Genomic DNA, 26,201 nt, shown 5'->3' with positions numbered 1-26,201 from the left:
CGAAGACTGGTCAGATTTCAAAAAATGCCACTGGGGATTACGCCGGATAAAGCCACATCGGGAAGACGAATCACCGTGACACGGTTGTTCTCACAGTTGACGCCAGTCCACGAACATAGGCTGGTCTAGTTCACATTCCAAAGCAGAGTTCGACTGCCGACGATGGAGCGCAGGGCCAGTAGAGCGGCGCGGTCAGAAGCCAGATCTGGTTTTGCAATGGGGAGCAAAAGCAACAGGGAGAAGAGGAAAAGATAAAGCCTTTGGGTTTGGGAATGCATTTTTGTGGAACCCCAGATGGCGTTTTTGGTGAATTGGGTGGGGGTGTGGATTTCTGGGGTTTTCAAATATCATACATTGTTTTGGTTTTTTGGGTTTCAGAGATTTTGCAGATTCACGGCTGAGGTGAAAAAATGAAAGAGAACTGACACAACTTTTCGTATCGTTTCCCACGGACGGTGCCAAATGTTGATGTACAAAACCGGAAGTCTTGGAACAACGTAAATCTGACCGTGAATCTGCAATAAATGTAAATAACACAAGATGTATCGTGGTTCACCCCAAGGTTTGGGCTACGTCCACACTGATTATGTATTTATTTGAGGGAGAGAGAGCTCTGAGAGTGAGAGCTTTGAGAGGGGGTGAAACGGCCTAGGAATTGGCCTCTGAAATGACCTCTCCTAATTGTGAGGGTGAGGGGTCCTTTTATAGAATAAGAACTCCTCACTTATTACATATTTGCCAATTCCTTTATCACATAATTACATTTAAGTCCCTCGAGTATTTATACGAGATCTAAATACGAGACCTTAAATATGGTATAAACAGCAGCTATGGTTATAGACTTTCATTGGTCCTTTTGCATGTGATATTAGAATTTTACAAAAACTGATGATCATGAGGAGAATGAAAAGAAGAAGAATGTGAGATCGGAAAGAATGAACCGTTGACTTCCAGCATCTGCATGGCACTTTAATTAGGCCAAAGCCATAATACAAAAGAAATATATATATATATATATATATATATATATATATATATATAATTCCCATTCTTTTTTAGAAGATATAAACATGCACTGACCACATTTTTTTCTAGATTAAAATTATTACATTGACCATAAGAAAATATGAAACATATATATATATATATATATAATTAAAACTATCATATATGCACTTGGTTAATTATCTATACAAACATCCTCTATATGTTGGTGTCCAATACTCTGATCCTGTATTTTCACGATAAACTTGAGGGGTACATGAAACAGGTACCAAACATAGGCCTTTGCTCTTGAGATCAACCATTGTGTCCCCCTTGTAATCTTTTCTATCCATCGCACATGGATCCTAAATAAAATAACATTAATTATTTAGCATAAGAATGTGTGTGTGTGTCTATATATATATATAAGCATGTATATACCTTTGGTGAATTTGTCTTCAAATTAGGGCTATTCAGTAGCTGCATAAAAATTATGGAAATGTAGATTAATTCTATGCTGGTATTATTAACTTCTTATTAGTTAGAAAATAAAATCGTTTATAATGGACAGAGTTAGTATATATACCACGTGCACTTGGTCTTGCATGAACTTAATGTACTGAATCGCTTCATATAATACTGATGCTGTATCGGTCTGAAATGTAACCAAATTATGATAATTTAAAATATGCCAAATACGATGATCAGTTAAAGGAATGAAACATCTAAATTAATCCAGTTGAAATGAATTAATTAGCAGGTTTTCTTGTGTGGCTGCTTTCCGCTCACCTTTCCAAACGGAGACACGATTGGTTGAAGGGCCGTGATTCTGTCCGTAAGCTTGACTTTTGGTGCCTGAATCTGTTGATCCGAGACATTAATTAATAATTTCATAAGAAAAGGTTATTTTATCAATTAACGATCAAGCATGATTTCTTTTGTCTTTTTCCTTTTTTATTTTGTATGTTAGAGCACCTTTGCAGATGATCCTGTAGAAGTTTCTTGCTTAGGCTTTTTCACGACTGTTTCTGATGATGTGTCGTCCGTTCTTTTCTTCTTTCCTTCATTTGCAATTCCCTGTCCTCTTCCACTACTCATTCTTGCCTGCGTGTATTATATATACACATGTAATTAGAACCTGTCCTCTTTCACTACTCATTCAATTATATATACATATATAATATACGATGAGCTTCAGTTAAGATATCGCTCAAGAAAAAATTAAATTAACTAAATATTGAGCTTACCGACGAAGAAGTTTGCAGGGTTTGCTTCTTAGAATGATCAGAAGAGTTGAAAGATTTGAAACAAGACTTAGGAGCATGAAGGTCAATCAAGGGTTTATTTCCTAATTGACTCGTAAAAGATCCAACATCTGCTAAATTTCTGGCAGCAGTAGTACTAGTGGATGAAGAATAATAAGAATCCGACACTAGTGATCCATTTCCATTGAAGTACTTGCTAGTATGATTATATGCAGCCGTTGCGTTGTTGAGGCCAATCTGATGTTCAATGCCATTATGGTGTCCATGATTCTGATCATCTACCTTCATAATTTGACTGCTGTAACAGGAAAATAAACTGGATCCGGAGTTTATATTTGTAATTCCCATCTGAGGATTGCATGACGATGTGGAATCATTAAAAAACGGTTGTGGCTTTAAATGACAGAGATTTGGTTGTGAGTACTGACGATCATGATGAAAGATAGTAGAACAAAGTTTGTTTTCTTGATCCATTATTTGATGAGGAGGCATATTGTTGAGTACTAGTTGTGGTTCTGGGGATGCAATGGACCAGGTGCTGACTTGATTAGACATCTTGGTTATCCTTTCTTTCTCAATACTAATATTCATGTTGTTGTCCATGAATCCTCCATTTATATGCTTTTCAAAATTGTTGAAATTGGAGGCAGCTGAGTTTATGAACTCCCAAGTACTATTGTTGTCCAACTTCTTCAAGTCGTCACAAGCAGGCTCATTGTACATAACATGATGAGTTGACAAGCTCTTGGATGACAGTGCATCTAGGAAGTTCTCTCCAACACCATGATCATCGTTGCTTAAATCATGGTTTGCATTAGCGTTTCTGCATATTCATGGTTCATTCAAAACTTAAATTAATTACCATATATATGCCTAAATGTATAAAGATGCACATATATATAGACACGGCTCAAGTGTTACTGGGATTAGCCCAGTTGTGAGGGTAGGTAAGGTGATAGGTAGGATAGACTAGGCTCAAGGGTCGAAACCCTGCTATATATGTAAGAAGAAGAAAAAATGGATGGTTCAAGTTTTATCATAGATTATATAACTCTTCTAATTACTAGCTAATTAGTAATAAAATATGTTTGGGAAAAATTAGAGTTACTTACAATAGAACATGGTTCCAAATATGATTCTCAGAAACCTGTTCGCCATTAATTAGGTCGTCGTTGGAAGAAGCAGAACGCTGATCAGCAAGCATTCTGCGAGAGGAGTCGACGCTGAGGCTTGAGTGGTTGGAGGCATTGGTAAATGAAGTACTGGAGTTTGAAACATCCTGATCAAGATCATCACAATTATTATTAGAGTTGGAGTACTTCTGGTTTAGCTGCTGCTGCCATGGGTTGGTAGAGCTGACAAGATCCCACCAATTTTGCTGCGTTAGCCGCGCAGAGGAAGAAGAGATTGCAACACTGCATTCTTCGGCCATTTTTTCTTAACTTTGTTCGGTCTCTCTCTCTCTCCCCCTCTTTCTCTCTGTAATGGATTGTTGTGGTGGAGGGTTTGGAAGGGATTGGGATATATATGAATATCCGTTGGGTGGTGATGACGTACGGGGTTTGTAGGTTTTATCGTTCAATGATAGGGGCAGACAATAAAATATGGCCTCAGTTTTTCCACTAAAGTTCGTGGGCAATTATTAATTTATATACGGACATATGTAACCTGGCCCAGCCAATACCAAGTGTTTGGTATTTAGGGTTAGGGTTTCCAGATGCCCAAGACCAAGAGTTTGGTTTTAGGGTTAGGGTTTCCTAATGCCTCTCGATATGTTCTTTATTCTTCGCTAAGAAAAACTTCCTTCATGGATAAGCCGGATTGTTTAGCGAATTCTAGTCTTGTTTTTGAGATTTATGCAATTTTTATTTTAATAATCCTCATTCTTGTTTAATGAGTTTTGTTTGTTAAGATCAATTTGGAATGTCCCAATTTAGATTTATAAATGAATAATTTTGTTTGAACTTTTGGTCCCTTTTTTTAAATTTTAAAAAAAAAAAATCCTCTTTCATATGGACAAGGTGCATGACAAGACACTATTGATCCGTAAGCAAAACGGAATACGTTCAATACTTTTCTCAAATACAATTGATCAACTTATACATATATGGTCCCAACTGCAAATTAGTTTACATTAAAAAATAAATAAAAAATCACAATAGTCACCAACATTAGTTCTACACAAGACATATCCAGACATATTGTACCAGCACAATAATTGGATTAATCACGGAAGTTCCTAATTTCCACTATACAATTTAAGGTTAGAACTCAATTTTTAGGTCATTGGAACTTATATATTTTATTTCTCTATATATCACAAGAAGCTATGTGTTTTCCTATTAGAGGTCAACACAATGTGTGTGTGTGAGACGACCATGGTCCCCTAAGATTGAATAATGGACCTAATTGGACCTTGATGATAAAATGGTCAGAAATTAAAATTGCTTTTGCTTAATAATTAATTAATGTGTGGCATCTTTTACTTTATCGTATAATTAACAAATCCATTCCTTTTAAACGAAATATATGGTTGCTTGGCCTTTGCATATAGGTCAGTGAACATGGTCTAGTTGGTGGGTGTTCTTATTGAGTGGCAATCTGCATCACTCTACATCAAGTTCCACTTTGAGAATTTTTTTCCCATCCTTATAATTTCGTTCTTCTACCACCATTAAGGGCCATTGGCTGCGGAAGGAAGGAAGCATTTTTAAATTTCTTCATTAGACATTGTCACACGAATTAATACATGGCCATATATTTGATCCGTACGTATTTACTTTTATAGTATAAATTATACTGTTCTTGTTAGCTATTAGGAGAAATATTCTCATTAAAATCAAGAAATAACTTTTACACTTTGAGTATTTATATACAACTATCACAACTATCACAGTTGGCATTACAACTAACAGAAAGTGTAACTAAGCTAACAAACTAAACATTCCTTAGCCTCTAAGTATTATCCCTTGAAGGTGTAATTACATTTTTATCCTTAATATCCCCCCGCAAACGAGACTGGGGTAATCTCAGTTGGAGTTTGTCACGAAGAAGGATGAACCGAGGTTGGGACAGAGATTTGGTGCAGATATCAGCCACCTGATCCTGTGTACTGATAAACTGCACAGAAACTTGATTGGCGAGAACCTTTTCACGAATATAATGATAATCAAGCTCGACATGCTTTGTTCGAGCATGAAAAACAGGATTTTTCGCTAAAGAAATGGCAGAGAGATTGTCACACCAGATCGTGGGAGAATGAGGCAGAGAATAAGAGATGTCAGCAAGCAGTTTACATATCCATGTGATTTCCGCAGCCGTATTTGCAAGAGAGCGATATTCTGCTTCTGTGGAGGAACGAGCAACAGTAGGTTGCTTCTTGGCACTCCAACTAATGAGAGATTTGCCAAAATAGACACAGTATCCGCCTGTGGATCTTCTGTCCAAGGAACAGCCCGCCCAATCGGCATCGGAAAAGGCTTGAATAGACGGAACTTGAGAGGACTTGGGGAACCATAATCCAAGATCAAGAGAACCTTTAAGATAGCGAAGAATACGTTTTACTGCTTGCAGATGGGAAAATCGGGGACTATGCATAAACTGACATACCAAATTCACAGCAAAACTAAGGTCAGGCCGAGTCCAAGTCAAGTACTGAAGAGCTCCAACAAGAGATCGATATTCAGAGGCATTATCGAGCAGAGGAGACAAGTGATCCAGCTTGGTTGTACTGAGAGGAGTGCTGCAGGGCTTGGCACCATCCATTTTTGCTTTGGCCAAAAGATCCAAAATATACTTGGTTTGAGAGATGAAAAGACCAGAAGATGATCGTTTAACTTCAATACCAAGAAAGTAATGAAGAGCACCAAGATCTTTGATGGGAAACAGAGCACTGAGTTGAGTGATGACCTGTTGACAGGCTGCAGGAGAGGGGCCGGTGACTAAGATGTCATCGACATAGACAAGTATGAACACTGGAGTAGAATAACTCTTTATAAACAGAGAATGATCACTTTTGGACCCATGAAAACCAAGAGAGTGCAGAGCATTATGAAGCTTGTCATACCAAGCTCGAGGAGCCTGTTTCAAACCATAAAGAGATCGGTGAAGATGACAAACATGATGCGGGTAGGTTGGATCTTCAAAGCCAGGGGGCTGTTGCATAAACACTGATTCAGTAAGGGTGCCATGGAGAAAAGCATTACTGACATCTAATTGATTGAGGAACCAATCAAACTGAGCAGCAAGGGTGAGCAGGAGACGAATAGTCACTGGTTTTGCCACGGGACTAAACGTTTCAGTGTAGTCAAGCCCCTCTTGTTGGTGAAAACCCTTAGCCACCAAACGGGCTTTGTACCTGTCAATAGAACCATCGGGTTTTCGTTTGATCCGAAACACCCACTTACAGCCCACAAGGTTATGAGAGGAAGAAGAGGGTACAAGTGACCATGTACCAGTGGAGGCAAGGGCATTGAACTCTTCTTGCATTGCCTTGCGCCAATGAGAGTGTTTAGAAGCTTGTAGGTAGGTTGAAGGAACATAGTCAACTACAAGATGGGAAGGAATAGGGTGTTTGGTTGCAGCTAGGGCTTTGGGTTTGAATATGCCAGATTTTGAACGAGTTTGCATTTGGTGGGTGTTGATAGGTACTGTAGGTTGGGAGCAGGGATTTGGGGAAGCTGCAGATGGTTGGAGCAGATTTGAAGATGCTGCAAAGGTGGGAATCGGGGTTGTAGAAGGGGCAGAGGGTGTAGGTGGGGTGGAGACAGAGTGAAATGTGAGCGATGAGGGAATAGAGGGGGAGTATAATGGAGAGGAGGAGACAGGTTGAGATGGAGACGATTGTAAGGTATGAAACGGAAAAGTAGACTCATCAAAGAGGACATGTCTTGAAATATACAACCGGTTAGTAGATGGATTTAGACATAGATGGCCCTTGTGATTTAAGCTATAACCCAAGAAGACACAGGGTGTGCTTTTAGGATCAAGTTTGGAGGATGTGTACGGTTTCAACCAAGGGAAACAGCAACAACCAAAAACCTTGAGAGATGTATAGTCAGGAGCTTTCTGGAAAAGAGACTGCCAAGGAGAGTAACGAGATATTGTGGGTAGCCGGTTGATGAGATAAACAGAGGTTGCAAAAGCCTCAACCCAATAAGCATGAGGTACTTTAGATGCTGCCAGGAGAGTTCGAGAGGTCTCAACAATATGCCGATGCTTACGTTCGGCACACCCATTTTGCTCGGGGGTATGAGGACAAGTGAGCTGATGATGAATGCCATGACGGGCTAAGAACTGAGAGAATGCAGTAGTAACATATTCACCACCAGAATCTGAACGTAAAGAAATAACTTTTGTACAAAGAGAATTCTCAACAAGTAATTTCCATTGCATAAAGGTGGAGAGAACATCAGATTTACACCGTAAAGGATAGAACCAACAATATCTGGTATAGTCATCTATGAAAATGACATAATATCGAAAACCATGATGAGACAGGATGGGTGAGGGTCCCCAAACATCCGTATGGATAAGCTCTAAAGGTTTGCGGGTTGTACAAGTAGTACTAGAAAATGGAAGTTTAGAACATTTTCCTAGTACACAATCGGAGCAAAAAGCTTTATTTGAAGCAGCAAGAACAGAAATACAGGATTGAGAAACCAACTTATGCAAGATCTTTACAGAAGGATGGCCCAGTCTTTGATGCCAAAGATGCTGGGGAGCTTTGACAGAGGCAGCTAAAGCTTGACTCGAGGTAGCAGGAGAGAAGGATGAGTGAAAAGGATAGAAGCCATGTTGAACCGGTCCTTTAAAAAGCATTCTCCCCGAAGAAAGATCCTTCACAGTGAAGTGAAAAGGATAAAGATGCATAGAGCAAGAATTGTCAAGAAGAAATTGATTAGCAGAGAGAAGATTGTGCTTTAAAGCAAGAACATGTAAGACATTCTTTAAAGCAAAAGAATTAGTGGAAGTATGTAAAGAGGATGAGCCAGAATGGAGAATAGGCAAACCTTTGCCATCTCCAATATACACTTGCTCAGGACCAGTGTAGGCTTCTGGATTCTGAAGGTTGGCATATGAGTTTGTCATATGGGAACTAGCACCAGAGTCAACAATCCAGGTAGGAGTAGAAGGAGAGGTACCAGCAACCATTGCAGAATGAGAAGATTTGCCATTGTAGTTTTGATCCATGCGATGAGGACAATCACAAGCCTCATGATCTGGTTGTCGACAAATCTGACAGAAAAGCTTTCGAGGGAAAGATGAGTTATTACGAGCTCCACGATTGAATCGCTGATTATTACGAGAGTAGGTATTCCTGCCATTGTTGAATCTGGAATTTCCACGATTCTGAAAAGTGCCCCGATTTGGGCCCGAATAATTACGATCCACATTGCGACCTTGATTGGAGAACGAAGAAAGCTGCTGGGCAGTAAATGCTTGAGGAATAGAGGGAGCAGGCAAGGGAAGAATACCAGCTGAGGAATTATATGCCTGGAATGGTGCAGTGGAGACAGATTTCTTCCGATTGTTGAGTTGAATCTCCTTACTGAGAAGTAAACCGTGTAATTCATCAATAGTCGTGGAACCAAGACGAAACTGAATAGCATCCACAAAAGAATCAAATTCAGGAGGTAAGCCATGAAGTGTGACGGAGATGAGATCAGAATCTTCAACAGGAGCACCAGCACTTGCTAGGGCATCGGCAATTTCTTCAATGTGCTGGAGATATTGAGCAGCAGTCAATTCACCTTTAACAAGACTGCGAAGACGAGAACGAAGCTCATGGATGTGAGACTGAGATGCAGTGGCGAGACGCGATTCCAATTTCGCCCAAAGTTCGCGAGCAGAAGTGACGCCAACTGTGTAAGGAATCAAAGAATCAGATAGAGTTGAATTGATCCAGATGAGAATGTTCTGATCATTCTCAAACCAAGTAACATAAGCAGGATTGAGAGTGGCGGTGCGATTGCCAGAAGAATCAAGAAGATATTTGGGCGGCGCCGCCATGGATCCATCAACAAGACCAGTAAGATTGTAGCGACGAAGAATTGGAGCAAATAAGGCACTCCAGGTCAGGTAATTTGTGGTGGTAAGCTTGAGCGGAACCATAGATCCAATATTTTGGATGGTAATGGAGGAAGAAATCGCAGAATTAGGGTTAGGATGTGGATCGGTGGACTCAAAAGAGGAAGATGTAGCAGTCACCATAGCTGGATTGAGAGAGAAATCACAATCGAGAAGAAGAAGATACGATCAAGAACAACCAAGACACGATCAAGATCAAGAACAAGATCAATGGATCGGAGAAGATGAAGCGGTGCAGAGAGAAGCAGGAAAAGAGGATCGAAAAGGAAACGTCGTGAGACTTACGGCGAGTGATACCATATTAGGAGAAATATTCTCATTAAAATCAAGAAATAACTTTTACACTTTGAGTATTTATATACAACTATCACAACTATCACAGTTGGCATTACAACTAACAGAAAGTGTAACTAAGCTAACAAACTAAACATTTCTTAGCCTCTAAGTATTATCCCTTGAAGGTGTAATTACATTTTTATCCTTAATATTAGCTAGCTCTAGCTTCAATCTCATCCACCCAATTTATCTTTTATTTCTAATCTCTAGATTTGGAGTGGAAAGTTTGATTAGGTGCAGACTGAATACATATCATAGGTTAGGCGGCGTTACATTTAAATTATTTAATTTGATTCCTATTTCGACAATAATGGCATTGAAAAGTTCATGTTCTTGTATATAATAACTAGTAGTGTCAATTGCTTTCTCGTTTATAGGAAAAAGATATATGGATAAATTCTAGCCACCTAAATGAGGATCATAACCATCAACCATGCCAAATTGGCTTTGAATCACCGTCTTTCTGGTAAAAAGATATGAATGGATAAAACCATAGGCCAGTTTACCATGTGTTTGCATTTAGCAACTTGTTTGTGCCTCTGTGATTATGAGTCTTTTTTGCTCTTGGAATGATAGACTGTCGTAGCAAAGCCATCAGCTAGCTAGTCTCATTGAAAAAAAAAAACCAACTTGTTTAAGTCCCTAAACATCAATATCACCACCATTGAAGCAAGTATATGTCTAAACTGTAGCTGCATTATTTATGTAGAGTGTGACCAGAGTCTTTCATCTTCAGAATTACAAATAGAGCCAACTACAAATCAATAGCTAGTGGATATTTTTCTTGCACTGAGCCATCTCCAACTTTGGCTCCTCTCTGTCCTATCTATTTCACACAATCGAAGTGTCATATCAAAGATATCCCTCCATGTCCCTGAAATCTCTCACGATATTTTGTTATTAGTCCATGAACTTGCTTATATATGCACCACAAACCATGAGATTAAGTATTGCTAACACAAAAATGTTTACTTCCAATGGACTTTTTTGTGAAACGACACAAACTATGGGAATGATTATCTTTTGCCTCCGAAAATTCTAACACACCGATCGATTCCTTGGAATGTTCATACATGTACTAATTAACACATAAAGGAATAAAGGAAAGAAAAAGAAACACAAATTAATTAAAAGTGAACGTGCGTGGGCTACATTTCCACCATATTCATCGTGAACTTACTCAATTGTTTCATTTGATGTTTTAGTTTAATTTGAATAGATTGACGCCTCTAGTTTCAGGCCAATAATCAAGATTTCATCCACATTTTTTTTCCATTGGTAATCTGCTCGGCATCTCCCCTAAAAAAAAGCTACGTACACGCAATTAAATATTTGAATTTTGCTTTAGTGGAATACGAAAGTTGGTTAACTTTTTGTATAGTGAGTATATATAAAACCTTGGTGGCTTTAGACCTGGTGGCAAAACCTACCAAACAAAAATGGCCACTTAATAGGAATAAGGGAAAAAAATAATAAGGTGCCTTACAAGAAAATTCATAAAATTAGGCAGCGTATGCGTAGGACCATGCACTGTTGGTGATGGAAATTGAGCTAATAGATTGAACCTTTAAAGATTATATGAGTAAGTAAAAAGCAACTTTGTTACTTTTTGATCAACAACAGCAACATCCAACTCCAACCGTACGATTCCGCCAATGTTGGAGAGATTTGTTTCGGATTATGCCAAGTATCAAATACATACATACATACATACATACATACATACATATATATATATATACACACACACGTGTGTGTGTCACGGGAATAAGTTAGCAAATTATTAACAACCACCATTAAGTGGAGTCAATTGTATGAATCTTAGAACGTTACTGTTCTCGTTTTTACGTCATATCTTTCGTTAGGTCCAAATACTCCATAAGAAAAACATAAACTTAGGTGAATCATATGACCAAACTATAAATATATAAAACATAAACTGTATATAAACCAAGCACTCTAAAGTTAGGTAAGTTATATGGCCAAAGAGAGTGCCCAAATCCCAAATAATTAAAGATAAGAGGTCCATTAAGCGCATATATATATATATATATATGTATATATATATATATGTATGTATGTATGTATGTATAGTGGCAGCCATTGTCGTTTTTCTAACTTTCTTAGACATGTTTCAATTAGGGCTGGTTTGATATTGTTATGCTTTGAAAAAAAGCTGCTGTGAGAATAAGCGGTTGTGCTGTGAGAATAAGCGGCTGTGAAATAAAGCCAGTAGAGTGTTTGGTAAACTTTTTTGTGAAAGTGCTTTTGGAAAAAAAAGCAGGATGATAGTGTGTCTTTTCATTAAAGGAGCACTGTAGCTCCGTGTGCTTTGAAAAAACTGGCTTTTTTTTCAAAGCAGCAAATAGCAGCTTCAGCTTTTCCTTTGATTTTCAGCTTATTCTCACAGCTGCTTCCAAAATAAGCCCTTTTTTTTCAGTTTACCAAACACAAAAATGACACTCAGCTTTTTTTCACAGTGACTTTTTTTAAAATCACCTCAATCCCAAACGGGGCCTTACTGTCCTCTGAGAAAGCTCCATCCATGGCAAGGGTTGTTCAACACGCATTCTTGAAGAGCACGAGTCTCCTACTTTTGAAAAAAAAAAGAAAAAGATTTCGTTAAATAGCACGCGACCTTTAATAAAATGAAATAAAATGGAGCTAGATTATGTTTTTTTATATAATCTGTGATTATATAAAGAATTTGCAAAGCAGCAAAAGATTGAATAATATGTGCTTAAGTATTAATTTTTTGATTTAGTGGTGCTGCTCCTTTTCTTTACTAGATGTAGGTAGCCCTAGCCAGCAAACCTCAAATAAGATTAAATAATACATGTTGACGTCTTTAATTTGTTTAGGACTTATCACACACTAAACACAGATTACATTCAAAAGTCATTTTACTTGGTGTATATGATTTCCAAACTTCTTTAACTACCGCCTTTGTTATAAATTTGTACTGGTTGTGGTTGCGGTTGTGTTCGTAGCAACCGTGTAGGAGTTTCTCTAAAATGTTTATTGATGAAAATTATCTTCAAATCAATGTTGGTCGTCTTAAAAAAAATGTAACCATATAAAAATTTCTTTATAAATGCCATCGATCACCTGATAAAAACTAATAAGCATGCACCTTGAAACATGTGGTTGTGGTTAAAAGCAAAAGGATGAATTAGGCATTGACAAGCACGTAGCACACTAATACAGACACATAAGATTGGGTTGGAGTAAATCTACATACCTACTAGCACTTGACCTCTCTCGAGTACGGAATAAGTAAAACTGGCAATATATAAAAAATAGAAGGGATGCAGGATATCAAACACCCAATAATAGCTCATTCTTTTTCGTTGCTTGCTCCGATACATATAGCCTAAACTTTTTGTTTTGCACTCTAGAACTGATGCATGACTAAGGATGGGCAATGGTTATACGGGCGGGTTAATTTACCCATAACCGTTTATGCTCATACCCACATAACCGTTTACCCGTTGGGTAATTGCCTAAACGGTTATACCCATACCCATAACCGTTTATAAACGGTTAACCATACCCATAACCGCATACCTATTTAACCGTAACCGTTTAATACCCGTTTACCCATTTATCATTTTTAACCCGTTTATCTTTTTTTTTTACCATCACCATTTTTTCACCCGTCTACATGTTTTTTAACAACTTGAAAATTAAAAAAAAATTGTCATAATTATTTTTTTTGACAATTAAACACCGTTATAGGTACATTCATCATACATTTCCATATTTTAATTTTTTAAGTCCTTATATCATTCCAATAATTGAAATAATAGTTTACGGACGATATTTTTAACTGTTACCAATGAAGGTAAATATAATATTTGCTAAGTATTATTGGGTTACAAAAATTGTTTAGAAGATATTTCTGTCAAAACATTTCTGTCAATTTCACGATTACCCACAAAGAATTTAAATTAATTTGGCCAATTCCTTGATGATGAGAATCATCATTCCTGTAGTAGTGTTATTGAGAGAATGACCGATTAATTCCTTGCTAATTTATTAGGTGCTAAATATTATTGGATTGAGAACATGGTTTGTGTTAATTTTACATATATAAAATAAATGGGTAAACGGTTACCCATTTATAACCGTGGTTAATACCCAAAACCGCCCATTTAAATTTCGCGGGTAAACGGTTATACCCATAACCGTTTATTTATCTAAACGGTTACCCATAACCGTAACCGTTTAATTTAAATGAGTGGGTAATCGCAGTTACCCATAACCAATGGGTATTTGCCCATCCCTATCCATGACATGTAATAGATAAGAGAAGTTGAACTGTTTTTGAAAAAGTGTGATAAAAAAAGCGAATTTATGTGGATAAGCAAATATAAAATTTTATAAACAGCGTCAGGGTATAAATAGAAAAAACAGAAGAAGGTACTTTGATGGGTTGATTGCAGGAATCAAAATATCACCCCTACTCAGTGTCCAGTTTGTCCCAAAATAAGAACTTCGAAGTCATGATATTGTGTGTCATTCTTGTGTTTTCACTCTCATATAACTATTAAATATTAAAGTAAATGTAATCAAATTACAACACTTTATTTTGATTCTGATTACTAGTAAACATGCATGTTCTATTCATGTACAAACGCACTACATTTTAGGTTTAAACTCTTCATTTTCTCTAAATCTAAATTAGTGTAGAATATCTTGTACTAGAGAAAAATTGTAGTTCAAAGAATAATAGTACTGTGCATATGCATATCACCACTTTTTGGTTCCCTAAATAAGGGTAATATATATGGAATAATTAATTTTTCTCTAGGGTGTTGCTTAATAACCAAATATAACTAAATCTTCTTGATTTCTCAGTTTTTTTTATATTCTTCAATCTTCATTTTTGCAATATCAAGCTTGTAATTCAGTTTTGTTAAGACTTAAGAGTGCTATCCACACACCCCTTTAACCTTCTATACACACATCCTGTTAATTAACTCATGTACTTTGATCCGACGGTTAGAAATTTAAAGGGGTGTGTGAAAGGTAAAAAGCATGTGTGGATAGCATCAACCTTTAATTTCTCAAGTGCACATCAAAAGTGCATTTTATTTTACACATCTAAACAAGAGCGGTTAGATCCTATTAAATTAAATGAGCTAACGACTTTTATTAAAATGTGTACTTAAATGTGCACTAGAGAAGCCACTTAGTACTACGGTCTATTAAATTAAATGAGCTAACGACTTTTATTAAAATGTGTACTTAAATGTGCACTAGAGAAGCCACTTAGTACTACGATCTAGTGATATTCCTCTTACTTGCAAGTGAGAGGTCTTATGTTCGATTTTCACTAAAGGCGAATGTGAAGCACATTATTGATAGCTCATTGTGAGACTAGTTTGGATGTGCTTTTAAAATGACTGAAAGCACTTTTGGTGAAAATATTTTTTAAAACAATCTTTAGTAAAAATAGTAGTAAATCCTGGAAAAGCACCTAAAGTGTTTCCTGGAAGAAGCACATTGTAGAAAGCACTTAAAGTGCTTTTAGAACCCAAATTTTTTTTCTCTAAAAGCGCTTTCAGTCATTTTAAAAGTACATCCAAACAAGCCCTAAGACATTCCCCTCCCTTTTAATGTAGATATATTGTTTGTTTAAAAAAAAAAAAAAAACCACTGGAAAAAGCCTCAACATAATAAAGTGGGAAAGAAAATCTGAAATTGGAAATCGGTCTAGGATGGGTATGTGGCCCATGCTGTTTCATATGGGCCCTTTCAGGATCATTAGTCAATATCCAACTTTTGGGCTCCTCTCAATTGCCACTGACTGGCCTAACCGATAAGCCCACGCTTTTCCTCAACTGCCCAAAGAACACCCTTCAAGTTCGCCTATATCTACACAAATACCACCACCGGTCTGCCATCTCTCTCTCTCGGTCAAACTCGTGATATTTCGTTATTTACAATTATAAAAGGTTAAATTCGTAATTATAATTTTTTCGAATCATAAAAATATAAAAGCTGCCTATTTATGAAAAACTAAAAAAAAAAAATAAAGAAATCGAGAAACAAAATCTCAGCAGAACAGAACTCATTGCCAATCGGTACGTTTCGAGTTCCTCGAAAACCCTACAATTTCAGATGAAAATTTAAAATCCAGTAGCTTTCGAAGCAAACAAAGATGGATATTTGAATATCGTTGTTGTTGTTTGTAGAGAGATGGAGGGTGTGATGTCAGTCAGTGACCAGCAGACTCTGGTCTCATCGTTTTTGGAGATCGCCGTCGGCCAGACCGCCGATACGGCGCGGCAGTTTCTGCAGGTAACTCTCAGTCTCTCATTTAGTAACCGAAACGTCGCATTGATCTCTTTGTGTTTTTGGGGTTTTTGTTTTTGTGGTTTTGCTCTTTGGGAGATGGAAAGTGAGTTGGATTAGTAGATTTGGGTGTTCTTTTGGTCTAAAGGTGATGAATTTAGACTTTGTAGAATGTGTGGATGTTGAAAGCTTCAATTTTATATAAACAGGCCACTGGGTGGAAGCTTGAGGAAGCAATTCAGCTCTTTTATGTGGGTAATGAAGCTGGGATAATGGCCGAGGGGGCGCCGTTACCGACTGAAAATATTGATCAGTTGGCCGAGCAAGCTTCTGGGTATTTCATATTCTTTACTTGTTTATGTTTTATTGGTGTGTGTTTTTGTTTTTCTTGTTTGACATTGGGTTTGTGACAGTGTGAATGAAAATGTGGCACTTCCTGGTGTGAATGAGAATGTGGAACAATTCGCTGATGATGAGGTGCGCGCTCCTATGCCTGTTATAAGGGACGTTCTGTATGACGATATGTCGCTCTATGGGTATGTTTTATCGCTCCATTTCTCGCTTTGTCTTGTGAACTATCAAGCTTTTCACATAATTTTGGTTGGTTGTAGTTGTATTATTTTTCTTTTGTTGCACGACTTCTAAAGTAGGTGATATAAATGATTTTAGTGTGGAAGAGCTCTTTCGTCTATAAATTCAAGATCTTTGAACTGGGTTTTGCATCAACTCAACACTGAATTAATGTATTATGGTTCTACTTGAGGCATTGCATTATGATTTATGGGAAGTTACATGGTATTTCAATGTTCTTTCTTCATTCTTTCCTTTAGCGACTGACATGCCATGTTCGAAAATGGAGATTGGGAGATGAAATTCGGCCGGGAATGCTACTAATTATTCACTTCATTTTAATTGAAGAGCTTTGTTTACTATGTTTTTGATATTTTCTGAACTTTGCTATTACTTTTGGAAATAGTCTCTCCCTTGTATTTTCTTGATAACCTATAAGGTACTGTAGATGGTGGAATATATTTTAGTTTCTTTATCATTTCTTAATTCATTTTTCATCTGTGTACTCTAGTCAGATGGTGGGTGCGTGCCGCAGAGAAGAGTATCTGGTGTTATTTTTGTTAGTTAATAGTTTAAGCATAGCACATGTGCATAATATTTACTTTGTTCTGGTGCATCTTTGGCAATTTAACCCACCCTATCAAGTTATTGCGAGCCATTATGAATTTTTATGTGACTTATGTCTATCCATTCATTATTATTGTGTACTTGGCCTCTAATTGTAATTTTTCTATTAAATGGTGACATCTAACTTTTTGTCATTCTCATATAGAGCACCAAGGGCTAGATTTTCACAACAGGGTTCTGTAATTGCCTTCCGTAACTTTGAGGAGGAAATGAAGCATCCTGGGGTATGGGAATCGGACCAAGGTGCGACATCCTCAGCAAATGCTGTTCAAGATAATCTTGCATCCTTATATCGTCCTCCCTTTAAGCTACTGTTCCAGGGTTCGTTTGAAAAGGTATGGTCTTCTGATGTTATTTTCATTTCTTCGTAGTGTATGTATTGTAGAAGTTGAACTTGAATGGTATATTCAGTATTATTGGTGTTGCAGGTAGCTGGGAAGGGCTTTGTTGGAGTATTCCTTACTTTTTTAGGCTCTTCCTTTGGTTGTAGTTGAATAAATACATATATCAGATATGATCATAACCTTACAGCTGTAACTATCAACTAAAAACCTTTCTGGTTTGTTCTACCAAATTATAAGCATACCAAGAATCCTAGTTCATCCAGGGACATGTTGAGTGAATTATTATCATTTAGCATTTCATACTTGTTGAGGGAACATGTTTTCATGTTTTTTTTTTTTTTTTTTTTTTATATCTAATCAGGCAAAAAGTGCTGCTTCTGTCCAGGACAAATGGCTACTGGTGAACTTGCAATCCACTAAAGAGTTCAGCTCGCATATGGTAGTGTTTGCTCTCTGGATTATTTTATTTTGGTTTGTTGGTTTCGTTGTTCTCGGTATGTGGGTTCACTTTTGGTGTGCATATATGTTTTCTTTGTGAAGCTTAATCGAGACACCTGGGCCAACGAAGCTGTCTCTCAAACCATTATTACTAATTTTATCTTCTGGCAGGTCAGTACCATGCTTTTTTGTATTAAAATTAAATGATTTTTTTTTTCAGGCTGTACTTTGATATTTACATTAGCAAGTGCACGGTTGATGGTTTTTATTTTTAAGAAATTCTTTTTACTTAATTTTTTTTTTTACATACTTTATTTTTTGGTCATAGTGGGAGGCTGTTGATATACATATGCACATTCACTCATTAAGATATAATGATATACATTAGTGTGATTTTGTTTATAAAAGAAAAAAATTCAACATGTATGTGACTGGATGATATTACATATATATTACCATGCTCCCTTGGTGGTAACAGCAAGTTTTGCCCAAGGCAGCCATGATGGTTTCATTTTTTGTTAGGATTATATTATGTTGTTGTCTATGAACCAAAAGTTTGACGAAGGTTGACCTTTAAAACAATAGTCTTAGGATCTCCTATTGGAACTTAAAATTACGGAGATTGTATAAATTTGTTTGTGATTGGTTGTCTTTTCTTGCCATGCCTTTGAGAGACTGTTAATTGTGTCAGAAGTTTTATTAATTGTCTTGTGAGGGTTTTGCCCCCTAATTGTATAACAGATATGGACATGAACTTTTGCATCATCTTTGTGATTCTGACAAAAGTAATTGTTTAATTTTTGTGCTTCATGCGTATGATGTTGGTTCGAAAATATAGACATATGATGATACAACTGAAGGCAAGAAGGTTTGCACATACTACAAGTTGGAATCTATGCCTGTAGTGCTCCTTATTGACCCTATTACTGGACAAAAAATGCGTTCATGGAATGGAATGGTTCACCCGGATCGTTTGCTAGAGGTAAATGTCATGGTATACACTGTATTTTCACAGTTGAGTATTAAGTTTTCTCTTGTTAGAGTGCCTAAGAGACCGTTTCATACTGTAATTACACTTTTGCTTTGAAGTTAAATTTTGGTATGAAATCATCCTTGCCACTGTAGGATCTACTACTCTTCTTTGATAGTGGCCCCAGGGATCATCATGTAACTTTGTCCAATAAACGCCCGAGAGAAACCGCTCAGCCACAAAAAACTAAAGGTATGTTCGGGAATCTTAATAACTTCTGCTCTATTACATTGCAGTGAACCTTTTTACTCCTTGAGTATGTTGCATTTCATTTTGCAAATTATTCACTTGGTTGAACCTTTTGAGTTGATCAATTTCCTTGTTCCAACTTAACAAAGTGGGTGTGGGCATGTGGGAGACGAAAGGGAAAAGAATCCTCGTGTGAAGTGTGATACGAACTCAAAATGGAAATACATACAGAAGAAACCAAGATCCGTGTGTTTAATGTGCTTTTAATCCTGTAATGGAAGTGAGTTCGGTAATTGCTGGCCATACCATATTGGCTTTGGTAGCAGCATAGTGAATTGTTCTGGATCTGTTCTTAAAAGTTGTGTTTTGGATATGTTTTCCTTTTCTTAAACGAACTGTGTGTATGACTATAGATGCTTCAGTTGCAGACGAAACTAATGAAGAAGATGAGGAAGTGCAGCGCGCATTGGCAGCTTCCATGGAAGGCATGAAGGAGACAAGCGGAACAATATCCAAAGACAAAGATGAAATCATCACCAAGAAGGAGGAAGAAACAAGCTCAATCAAGATGCCTACATACCTACCTTTGCCCGAAGAACCCAAGGGTGACAGGAACCTCCTTTGCAGAGTTGGAGTCCGTCTTCCAGACGGTCGCAGGGTCCAGCGGAACTTCCTCCGCGTTGATCCAATTCAGGTAAAGAGGGAAGTTTTATAATTTTATGCCGAAAGTTCATGCTTATGCATGAGCTCCCCTTCCTATGGTTGTCGGTAATTTTGAACTGTTAGTTTTGCAGCTGTTGTGGTCTTTCTGCTATTCCCAACTAAAGGAAGCTGAGGCAAGGCCATTTCACTTGACGCAGGCAATCCCAGGAGCTTCAAAGAATTTGGAGTATGATTGTCAGTCTACTTTTGAAGAATCGGGTCTGGCCAACTCTATGGTCTCGGTTACTTGGGAATGAATGGATGAATTCATGCTCGGTAGACTGCTTTACGCGTCTCCAACTATTACGATGTGCCTGATGGAGAATTTTAGGGTTGTCATTTTGTTTATACTTTTGTTTTCAGGGCTTACTAGGTAGGTCTTGTTTCGTGGATGGGGGAGTTAGGGATACAGATTTCTTTGTGTACTATTTGTTATGTATATACTCATGCAAGAGCATGCTGTCTATCTACATTCCACACTTGTTTGTGCTTGAGCGCTTCTCTACAAAACACTTGTGCTCGTAAGCTTATTTATTAGAAGCACTTTTTATTATCAGATGACGTGCTTCCCAAAAGCACTGGGAACTTTTAACCAAATGTTATAAGCACTTTTCTCACGGAATGGACCGTGGACTGCGATCAATTCTCCCTACTTTCCTTTCATTTTAATCCAAACCCAAAAATAAGATCCCAGCCCCATCCAACCCAACGGTCCAACCGCATATAGGCTCGGTCTAGATGGAATCAGATTCAGATGAAACACATGCTGGAATTTTTTATAAGAAATGAAACTAAACTGTGGACACATTTTTACTTTCTAAAACACTAAAAGTGTCTTAGAGAAAAATATTTTTGGGTTTTATAAGCATTTAAAGTGTTTTCTGTAAAAATACTAGTTATGTGCTTCTTATATGAAGCATTAAAATGTTTTTTTTTTTCAGGAATCATTTGCATTTTTACTATAGATTGGTCTCAAAAACATTTTTATCAAAAACGTTTCTATTTTAAAAGCACTTTGAAACGAGCTCTTAATCATGACCACAACCATTATAATATAGTTGTATTTCTCGTCACTTATACGTAAGAATGCTCATGCTCTACTCATAATACAATGGGCACGTTTAATACTTAATTACGACGAATTCATTAATTTTGTGGTTTAGTCTAAAACTCGCCCAGTCACCACTGAATATGGTTGTGTGTAAAAACAAAAAGGAAACAAATTCAGATAAAAAGGAAAAAGGGTCTAATTCAACGGTAACTGATGCAAGTAATTCTATAAGTTTGAGAAGTCGGTACCGACACTTGCAAAACATTTTTCGTGAAATAAGGGTGGGAGGGTTCCATCACATGAACGAGAAAAAACAAAAGCTAAGATATTTTTTTTTTCTTATCATGAGAGTGAGGTAGATAGATATGTATTTCCTTTTGGGTTACTTTATCTTAATATGCATGCTACGATATCTTTTCTTTTCAAAAGCTAGATTTGGTGTTGCTTGTCGAAACTCCCCTTCACATTACTTTTGTATGTTGATGTCAATCTTACTTCCCTTGTGTTAATTAAAGGACAAAGGAATTGCCTGTGTATATAAAAAAGGACTTGGATTGTCTACCCTCTCATTTTGGTGCCCTTCTCGTGCCCTTCTGTTTATGTGGTCACGATTAAGCCACGTCAACGTTTTATATTACTATTTCTTTTTGTTTTATTATTTTTATAAAAAAACAATATAAAATATTGACGTGACTTAACCGAAATAGGAGGGCAGACAATCCAAGTCCATAAAAAAGATGGATGACTAGTCCTTTATTAGTTCCTAAGCTGGGTGGTATTTATGAAACTTTGAAACTAATCTACCATCTTTTCATCCTAATCTTCTTTACTTTTACTTTGCCCATATTTCTCTTGCTCTCTTTAGTATGAGAACATGGCATATACTATATTTTGATGTGTTGGGATATTCCTAGTGTGACTGTCAAGTGTCAACAATGTCACTCCACGTGCCCCTTTTATAAATAGTTGGGATTACCCATAAATAATTTGACCACATATGTTCATGATGAGTCACCCATCAAAGATTGAGATTAAAGCGTTAAAGATACATTTATTTATTCTTCACATTTAATATCAAATTTATGAACAGGAATGAAATGCTATTTTTAAAGTATGTTGAAGAAAGAAATGAAAAAAAATCATGGATTGAGATGAATGAAACACTATCTTCAAATTATGTTGAAGGAAGAAATGAAAAAAAAATCATAAATTAGAATGAATGAAACACTTTAAAATATGTTGAAAGAAGAAATAAAAAAATTGTAATCAACTTTGAGATAAAAGATAGATTACTCAGAAAAAAAAAACTCATGTATTCCAGTTATTCTTAAAATAATAGGATTAGAAGAGAGAGTTTGTCCAAAAAAGAAAAAAAAAACACTCCACTCAAAAGAAAGGTTATTCTCTTCTAACTTCAATAATATTCATGGAACTTAGAAGGTTGTCTATTTTGTTCAAATCATCGAGACCGAACGAGGCGACATACAACGTGGCGCAGGATATTCACGAGTGAAGTAAAGTCATCACTGCCACTGAAGTGGCGAAGAAAAGAAGACGTTTGACAGCTCAATGGAGCATGGATTGCCGACATGATATTGGACAGAGAGCAGAAATTTGATATGTTAAGGGGATCAGGATCCTCTCCTGAGCTAAGGATGACGATCTTCTCGTCAATAAGTGTGGGTTGTTAGATGAAATCTAACGGTTATAAACAAGAAATTCTTTTAAAGTTATAATAATTGTAGCCGTTGGATTTTCATCAAACGGCCCACATCCCTTGATGAGGAGGATCCTCATCCTTAGCTCAGGAGAGGATCCTGATCCATGTTAAGGGAGGGAGGCAGATTCTCTGCCCTTCCACTTTTCGTGCCCTTATGTACCTTTTTGTTTTGTGTGTTCATGATTAAGTCACGTTAATATTTTATATTTTTTTTATAGATAGAATAAGATAAAATAAAATAATAATATAAAATGTCGATATAACTTAACATTGACCACATAAAATAAAAGGGCATGAAAAGTGGAAAGGCAGAGAATCTGCCTACTATGTTAAGGGGTCTTTCTTTAAAAAAAAAAAAAGAGATTTTTTTATAGATATTTTAACATCTCAAAATTTAACATCATATCAATATATAAAATAATGTATCAAAAACACGATATACCAAGTATTCACGGAAAGTTCCATTTTTCAACCGCTGAACATTTCTCATATGATATCACTGTTTTCAACTTTCAACACTAGTGCTCCCTGACTCGGAATGATTCATTCACATGGATATAATTAGATAATCTTGATTGTCTTTTTTAGATTTTTTAATTAGTAACTTTTAATTTTATCGATAGTTCATAATGGCACAGCACCAATCTGGCAGCTCCACAACAACTCTATATAACAGGGCTTGCAAGGTGACTAATCTTCACATCGATCTCACTGCAGGTCTCTCTCTTCCCTCTCGCATACAAATTCATATATAGAAAGATGGAGCGTTCAATGCGTTTGTTTTCGACTGCCTTCGTCTTTGTTCTTCTTTTGGTGGCTACAGGTAACCTAAATATATGCATATTCTTCTCCAGCTAAATTGCCTCTTGTTAACATATTAATTTCGGACTGTTTAATAACCATAATTGGCAGGGATGATGGGACCACTGCTTGCGGAGGGTAGGACCTGTGAGTCTCAGAGCCGCAAGTTCAAGGGAACCTGCCTGAGTAAAACCAACTGTGCATCTGTTTGCCAGACTGAGGGCTTCCCTGGAGGCAATTGTCGTGGCTTTCGCCGCAGATGCTTCTGCACCAAACATTGTTAATTAGCTATTAATTAATGATGAGATGATCATCATTAATCATACATGTATGATATATATGTGTGACATGTGGGGGTATTACGATTAAATAATCGTTTAATTATCATTCCGTGCATGGATACCTACGTACGTGTATGTTTGTGTGCTACTAGAATAAATTACAAACCCAATCTTTCACAGTTGGGTTATCATTAATTGTTCTTTTGTTCTTGTTTATTAAGTAAAACTATCACCGCGTGAGTTACTTTGTAATCTCTTATGGATATGTTCATTTTATGTAACTTCCATATTTCAGAACAACGTCTTTGTAATACCCTACCGTTTGCAGTGCAATAAAAGATGAGTTTCTCGGTCTTTTTAACTGAGATATGGATATGGTGCTCTATCTAGAAAGATCTTTCTGTACCAGAATCACAGTTTATTACACCAAGTAAAATAATACAACTGATTGGATATCTAAAAAAAAAATTTGAAACATAATGTACCGAATATTGTTATTGACACACTGAAAAATTTCTCTTATGTAGATGCAAAATGAGGACATTAGTTTGACCTTATTATATAAGAATGAGGCAAAGGTCATTGGCCTGCCACGTCTCTAAGAGATGAGGTTAGAAAAGAAGTTAATTTTCATTAAAAATGAATAGTATTGAGAATATTTCACTAAGATTTTTTTGAAATAATTTAGGGTTTGCATAACTTTATGACAATGGTTGCTACATTGGCTCATTTTTTTAATTTTGCACGCCTATTTTAATTATGGCCTTTGCTCAGAAATTACTTTCGAGACAATTGTTTGTAATAAGAGATCCCCTCCGGCTCTCTCCTACTATATCAACATAATCATTTAATTTGGATTCTTAAAATTTGATCAAATGATTATAAACAGAAATTTTTTTTTTAAATTATAATAATTTTAATTGTTAGATTAAATTTTAAAATTTTGAATAAATTAATTGTGTAATTTTGCTGGGAAAGAAGAGGGATTTGGATCCTCTCCTCCTGAGCTAATGGAGAGGATCCTCCTGACCACTAATCATGGGCCGTTAGATTTTTATCCAACGGTTATAATTATTATAACTTTAAAAGGACCTCCCTATTTATAGCCGTTGGATAAAAATCTAACGGTTCATAATTAGTGGTCAGGAGGATCATCTCTATTAGCTCAAGAGAGGATCCAAGTCCAAAGAAGAGAATCTCTTTCCGAGAAAAAGCATTGAGAAAGACATGTCACTGCTGCAAGTACTGACTCACTCATTCATTTGAGCACAGAAATATGCATGGCTGCTATTATTTCCCTCTTTCTTTATCGTCGTTTATTTGTGAACGGCATGGTCCAATCACATCAGTAATAATATAATATTGCTTAGCACAGGCACATATCTTATCTTCTATGGAAAAGGGGTTCGAAGATTCGAAATTTTTAAATTTGATCCAACGGTTATAATGATTATAATTTTTAGAGAATTTTCTGTTTGTAATTATTGAATTAAATTTCAAGAGTCTGGATCCGGAAAGGATCTTTTCCCATCTCCTCAATCTCCAGTCTATATAAGGTGCTGCTAGGTTCCGATTATAGATACATATAAATTATATAAGATGGAGCGTTCCATGCGTTTATTTCCAACCGTCTTCGTCTTCCTGCTACTTTTGGTGGCCACCGGTAATATTTCTTTTCCCTCGATCTTGTTAATAACTTCGTCGCTAATATATATTATTACGATTTTAACCATGCATATTAACTATTTATTGTTTGGAATAATTGTTTAAAGGGACGATGGTTGCTGAGGGTAGGACCTGCGAGTCTCAGAGTAACCGTTTCAAAGGAAGCTGCGTGAGTAAAAGTAACTGTGCTGCTGTTTGCCAAACTGAGGGCTTCCCCGGGGGCAATTGCCGTGGCTTACGCCGTAGATGCTTTTGCACTAAACATTGTTAATTATCTAATTAATTAAGCTAGTGATGAGCTGATCACTCATCACTTAATTATCAGTGGGTGCATGGACGCAGGTACTTTGGTACGAGTGTGGAACTAGCTAGAATAAGTTAATGGCCCAATTCACAGTTGGGTTGTTAACATCCTATCCCTGTTATGGTTCTTAATGTTCTTGTTTGTTAAGTTAAGTACTACCGTCGTGAGTTATTTCATAATGTCGTACTATGTAACTTCTATATTTGTCAATGAATTTAAGTATTTCTAATGCCCTACGTTTGAAATGCAATTAATCATCATTTTCTCAAGGGTTCTGCTTTAAGATTCATTTTATTAGGCTTAGCCAAATTAGCTAAAGCAACTTAATCTTCCTCTACACCTAATGTTCAAATCATGATCTATAATTTATGTTAATTTGGTATAGACATACTAAAAATTGTGTAAAAACAATCGTTTTGTTATATGGTCCTTTTAAGTGAGATATTTGTCGCTTCATTTACATATAAAAATGTGAATAATAAGTCAAATGTGCCTAAAATCCAAA

At 36.6% G+C, this 26,201-nt stretch overlaps 4 protein-coding genes across 12 annotated transcripts; 3 read left to right on the top strand and 1 right to left on the bottom strand.

Annotated features, from left to right (window-relative positions):
• Positions 1 to 921: 921 nt before the first annotated feature.
• On the bottom strand, positions 922 to 3,756 carry LOC103403453 (transcription factor bHLH68-like). The gene is made up of 7 exons (XM_008342293.4): positions 3,362 to 3,756; positions 2,232 to 3,072; positions 1,960 to 2,088; positions 1,774 to 1,845; positions 1,571 to 1,639; positions 1,426 to 1,464; positions 922 to 1,349 (listed from the first exon to the last, which is right to left on the bottom strand). The coding sequence occupies exons 1-7, from the start codon at positions 3,679 to 3,681 to the stop codon at positions 1,185 to 1,187; spliced, it is 1,635 nt and encodes a 544-aa protein (XP_008340515.1). The 5' UTR covers positions 3,682 to 3,756; the 3' UTR covers positions 922 to 1,184.
• An 11,867-nt stretch (positions 3,757 to 15,623) lies between these two features.
• LOC103403451 (plant UBX domain-containing protein 7-like) lies at positions 15,624 to 20,430 on the top strand. Of its 9 annotated transcripts, none has more exons than XM_070815655.1 (11): positions 15,624 to 15,763; positions 15,875 to 15,980; positions 16,184 to 16,308; positions 16,388 to 16,510; positions 17,317 to 17,506; positions 17,901 to 17,954; positions 18,056 to 18,124; positions 18,792 to 18,935; positions 19,079 to 19,175; positions 19,601 to 19,866; positions 19,967 to 20,430. In XM_070815655.1, exons 2-11 carry the CDS (start codon positions 15,879 to 15,881, stop codon positions 20,129 to 20,131), a joined length of 1,335 nt encoding a protein of 444 aa, XP_070671756.1. In that variant the 5' UTR covers positions 15,624 to 15,763; positions 15,875 to 15,878; the 3' UTR covers positions 20,132 to 20,430. The 9 variants fall into 9 exon arrangements, with proteins under 9 accessions (XP_070671756.1, XP_070671755.1, XP_028951660.1 ...); XM_070815654.1 differs by having other exon boundaries at positions 19,595 to 19,866; XM_029095827.2 differs by having other exon boundaries at positions 19,586 to 19,866.
• Positions 20,431 to 23,308: 2,878 nt separating this feature from the next.
• On the top strand, positions 23,309 to 24,081 carry LOC103403450 (defensin Ec-AMP-D2-like). The gene is made up of 2 exons (XM_008342292.2): positions 23,309 to 23,468; positions 23,558 to 24,081. Exons 1-2 carry the CDS (start codon positions 23,405 to 23,407, stop codon positions 23,728 to 23,730), a joined length of 237 nt encoding a protein of 78 aa, XP_008340514.1. The 5' UTR covers positions 23,309 to 23,404; the 3' UTR covers positions 23,731 to 24,081.
• Positions 24,082 to 25,229: 1,148 nt separating this feature from the next.
• On the top strand, positions 25,230 to 25,965 carry LOC103403449 (defensin Ec-AMP-D2). Its single transcript, XM_029095680.2, has 2 exons — positions 25,230 to 25,390; positions 25,500 to 25,965. Exons 1-2 carry the CDS (start codon positions 25,327 to 25,329, stop codon positions 25,661 to 25,663), a joined length of 228 nt encoding a protein of 75 aa, XP_028951513.1. The 5' UTR covers positions 25,230 to 25,326; the 3' UTR covers positions 25,664 to 25,965.
• Positions 25,966 to 26,201: the final 236 nt, after the last annotated feature.

This window comes from Malus domestica, chromosome 16 (genome assembly GCF_042453785.1).
Source record: "Malus domestica chromosome 16, GDT2T_hap1".
Classification (NCBI taxonomy): Eukaryota; Viridiplantae; Streptophyta; class Magnoliopsida; order Rosales; family Rosaceae; genus Malus; species Malus domestica.
Note: the sequence above shows the minus strand (reverse complement) of the source record. Positions and strands in the feature narration are given on the sequence as shown.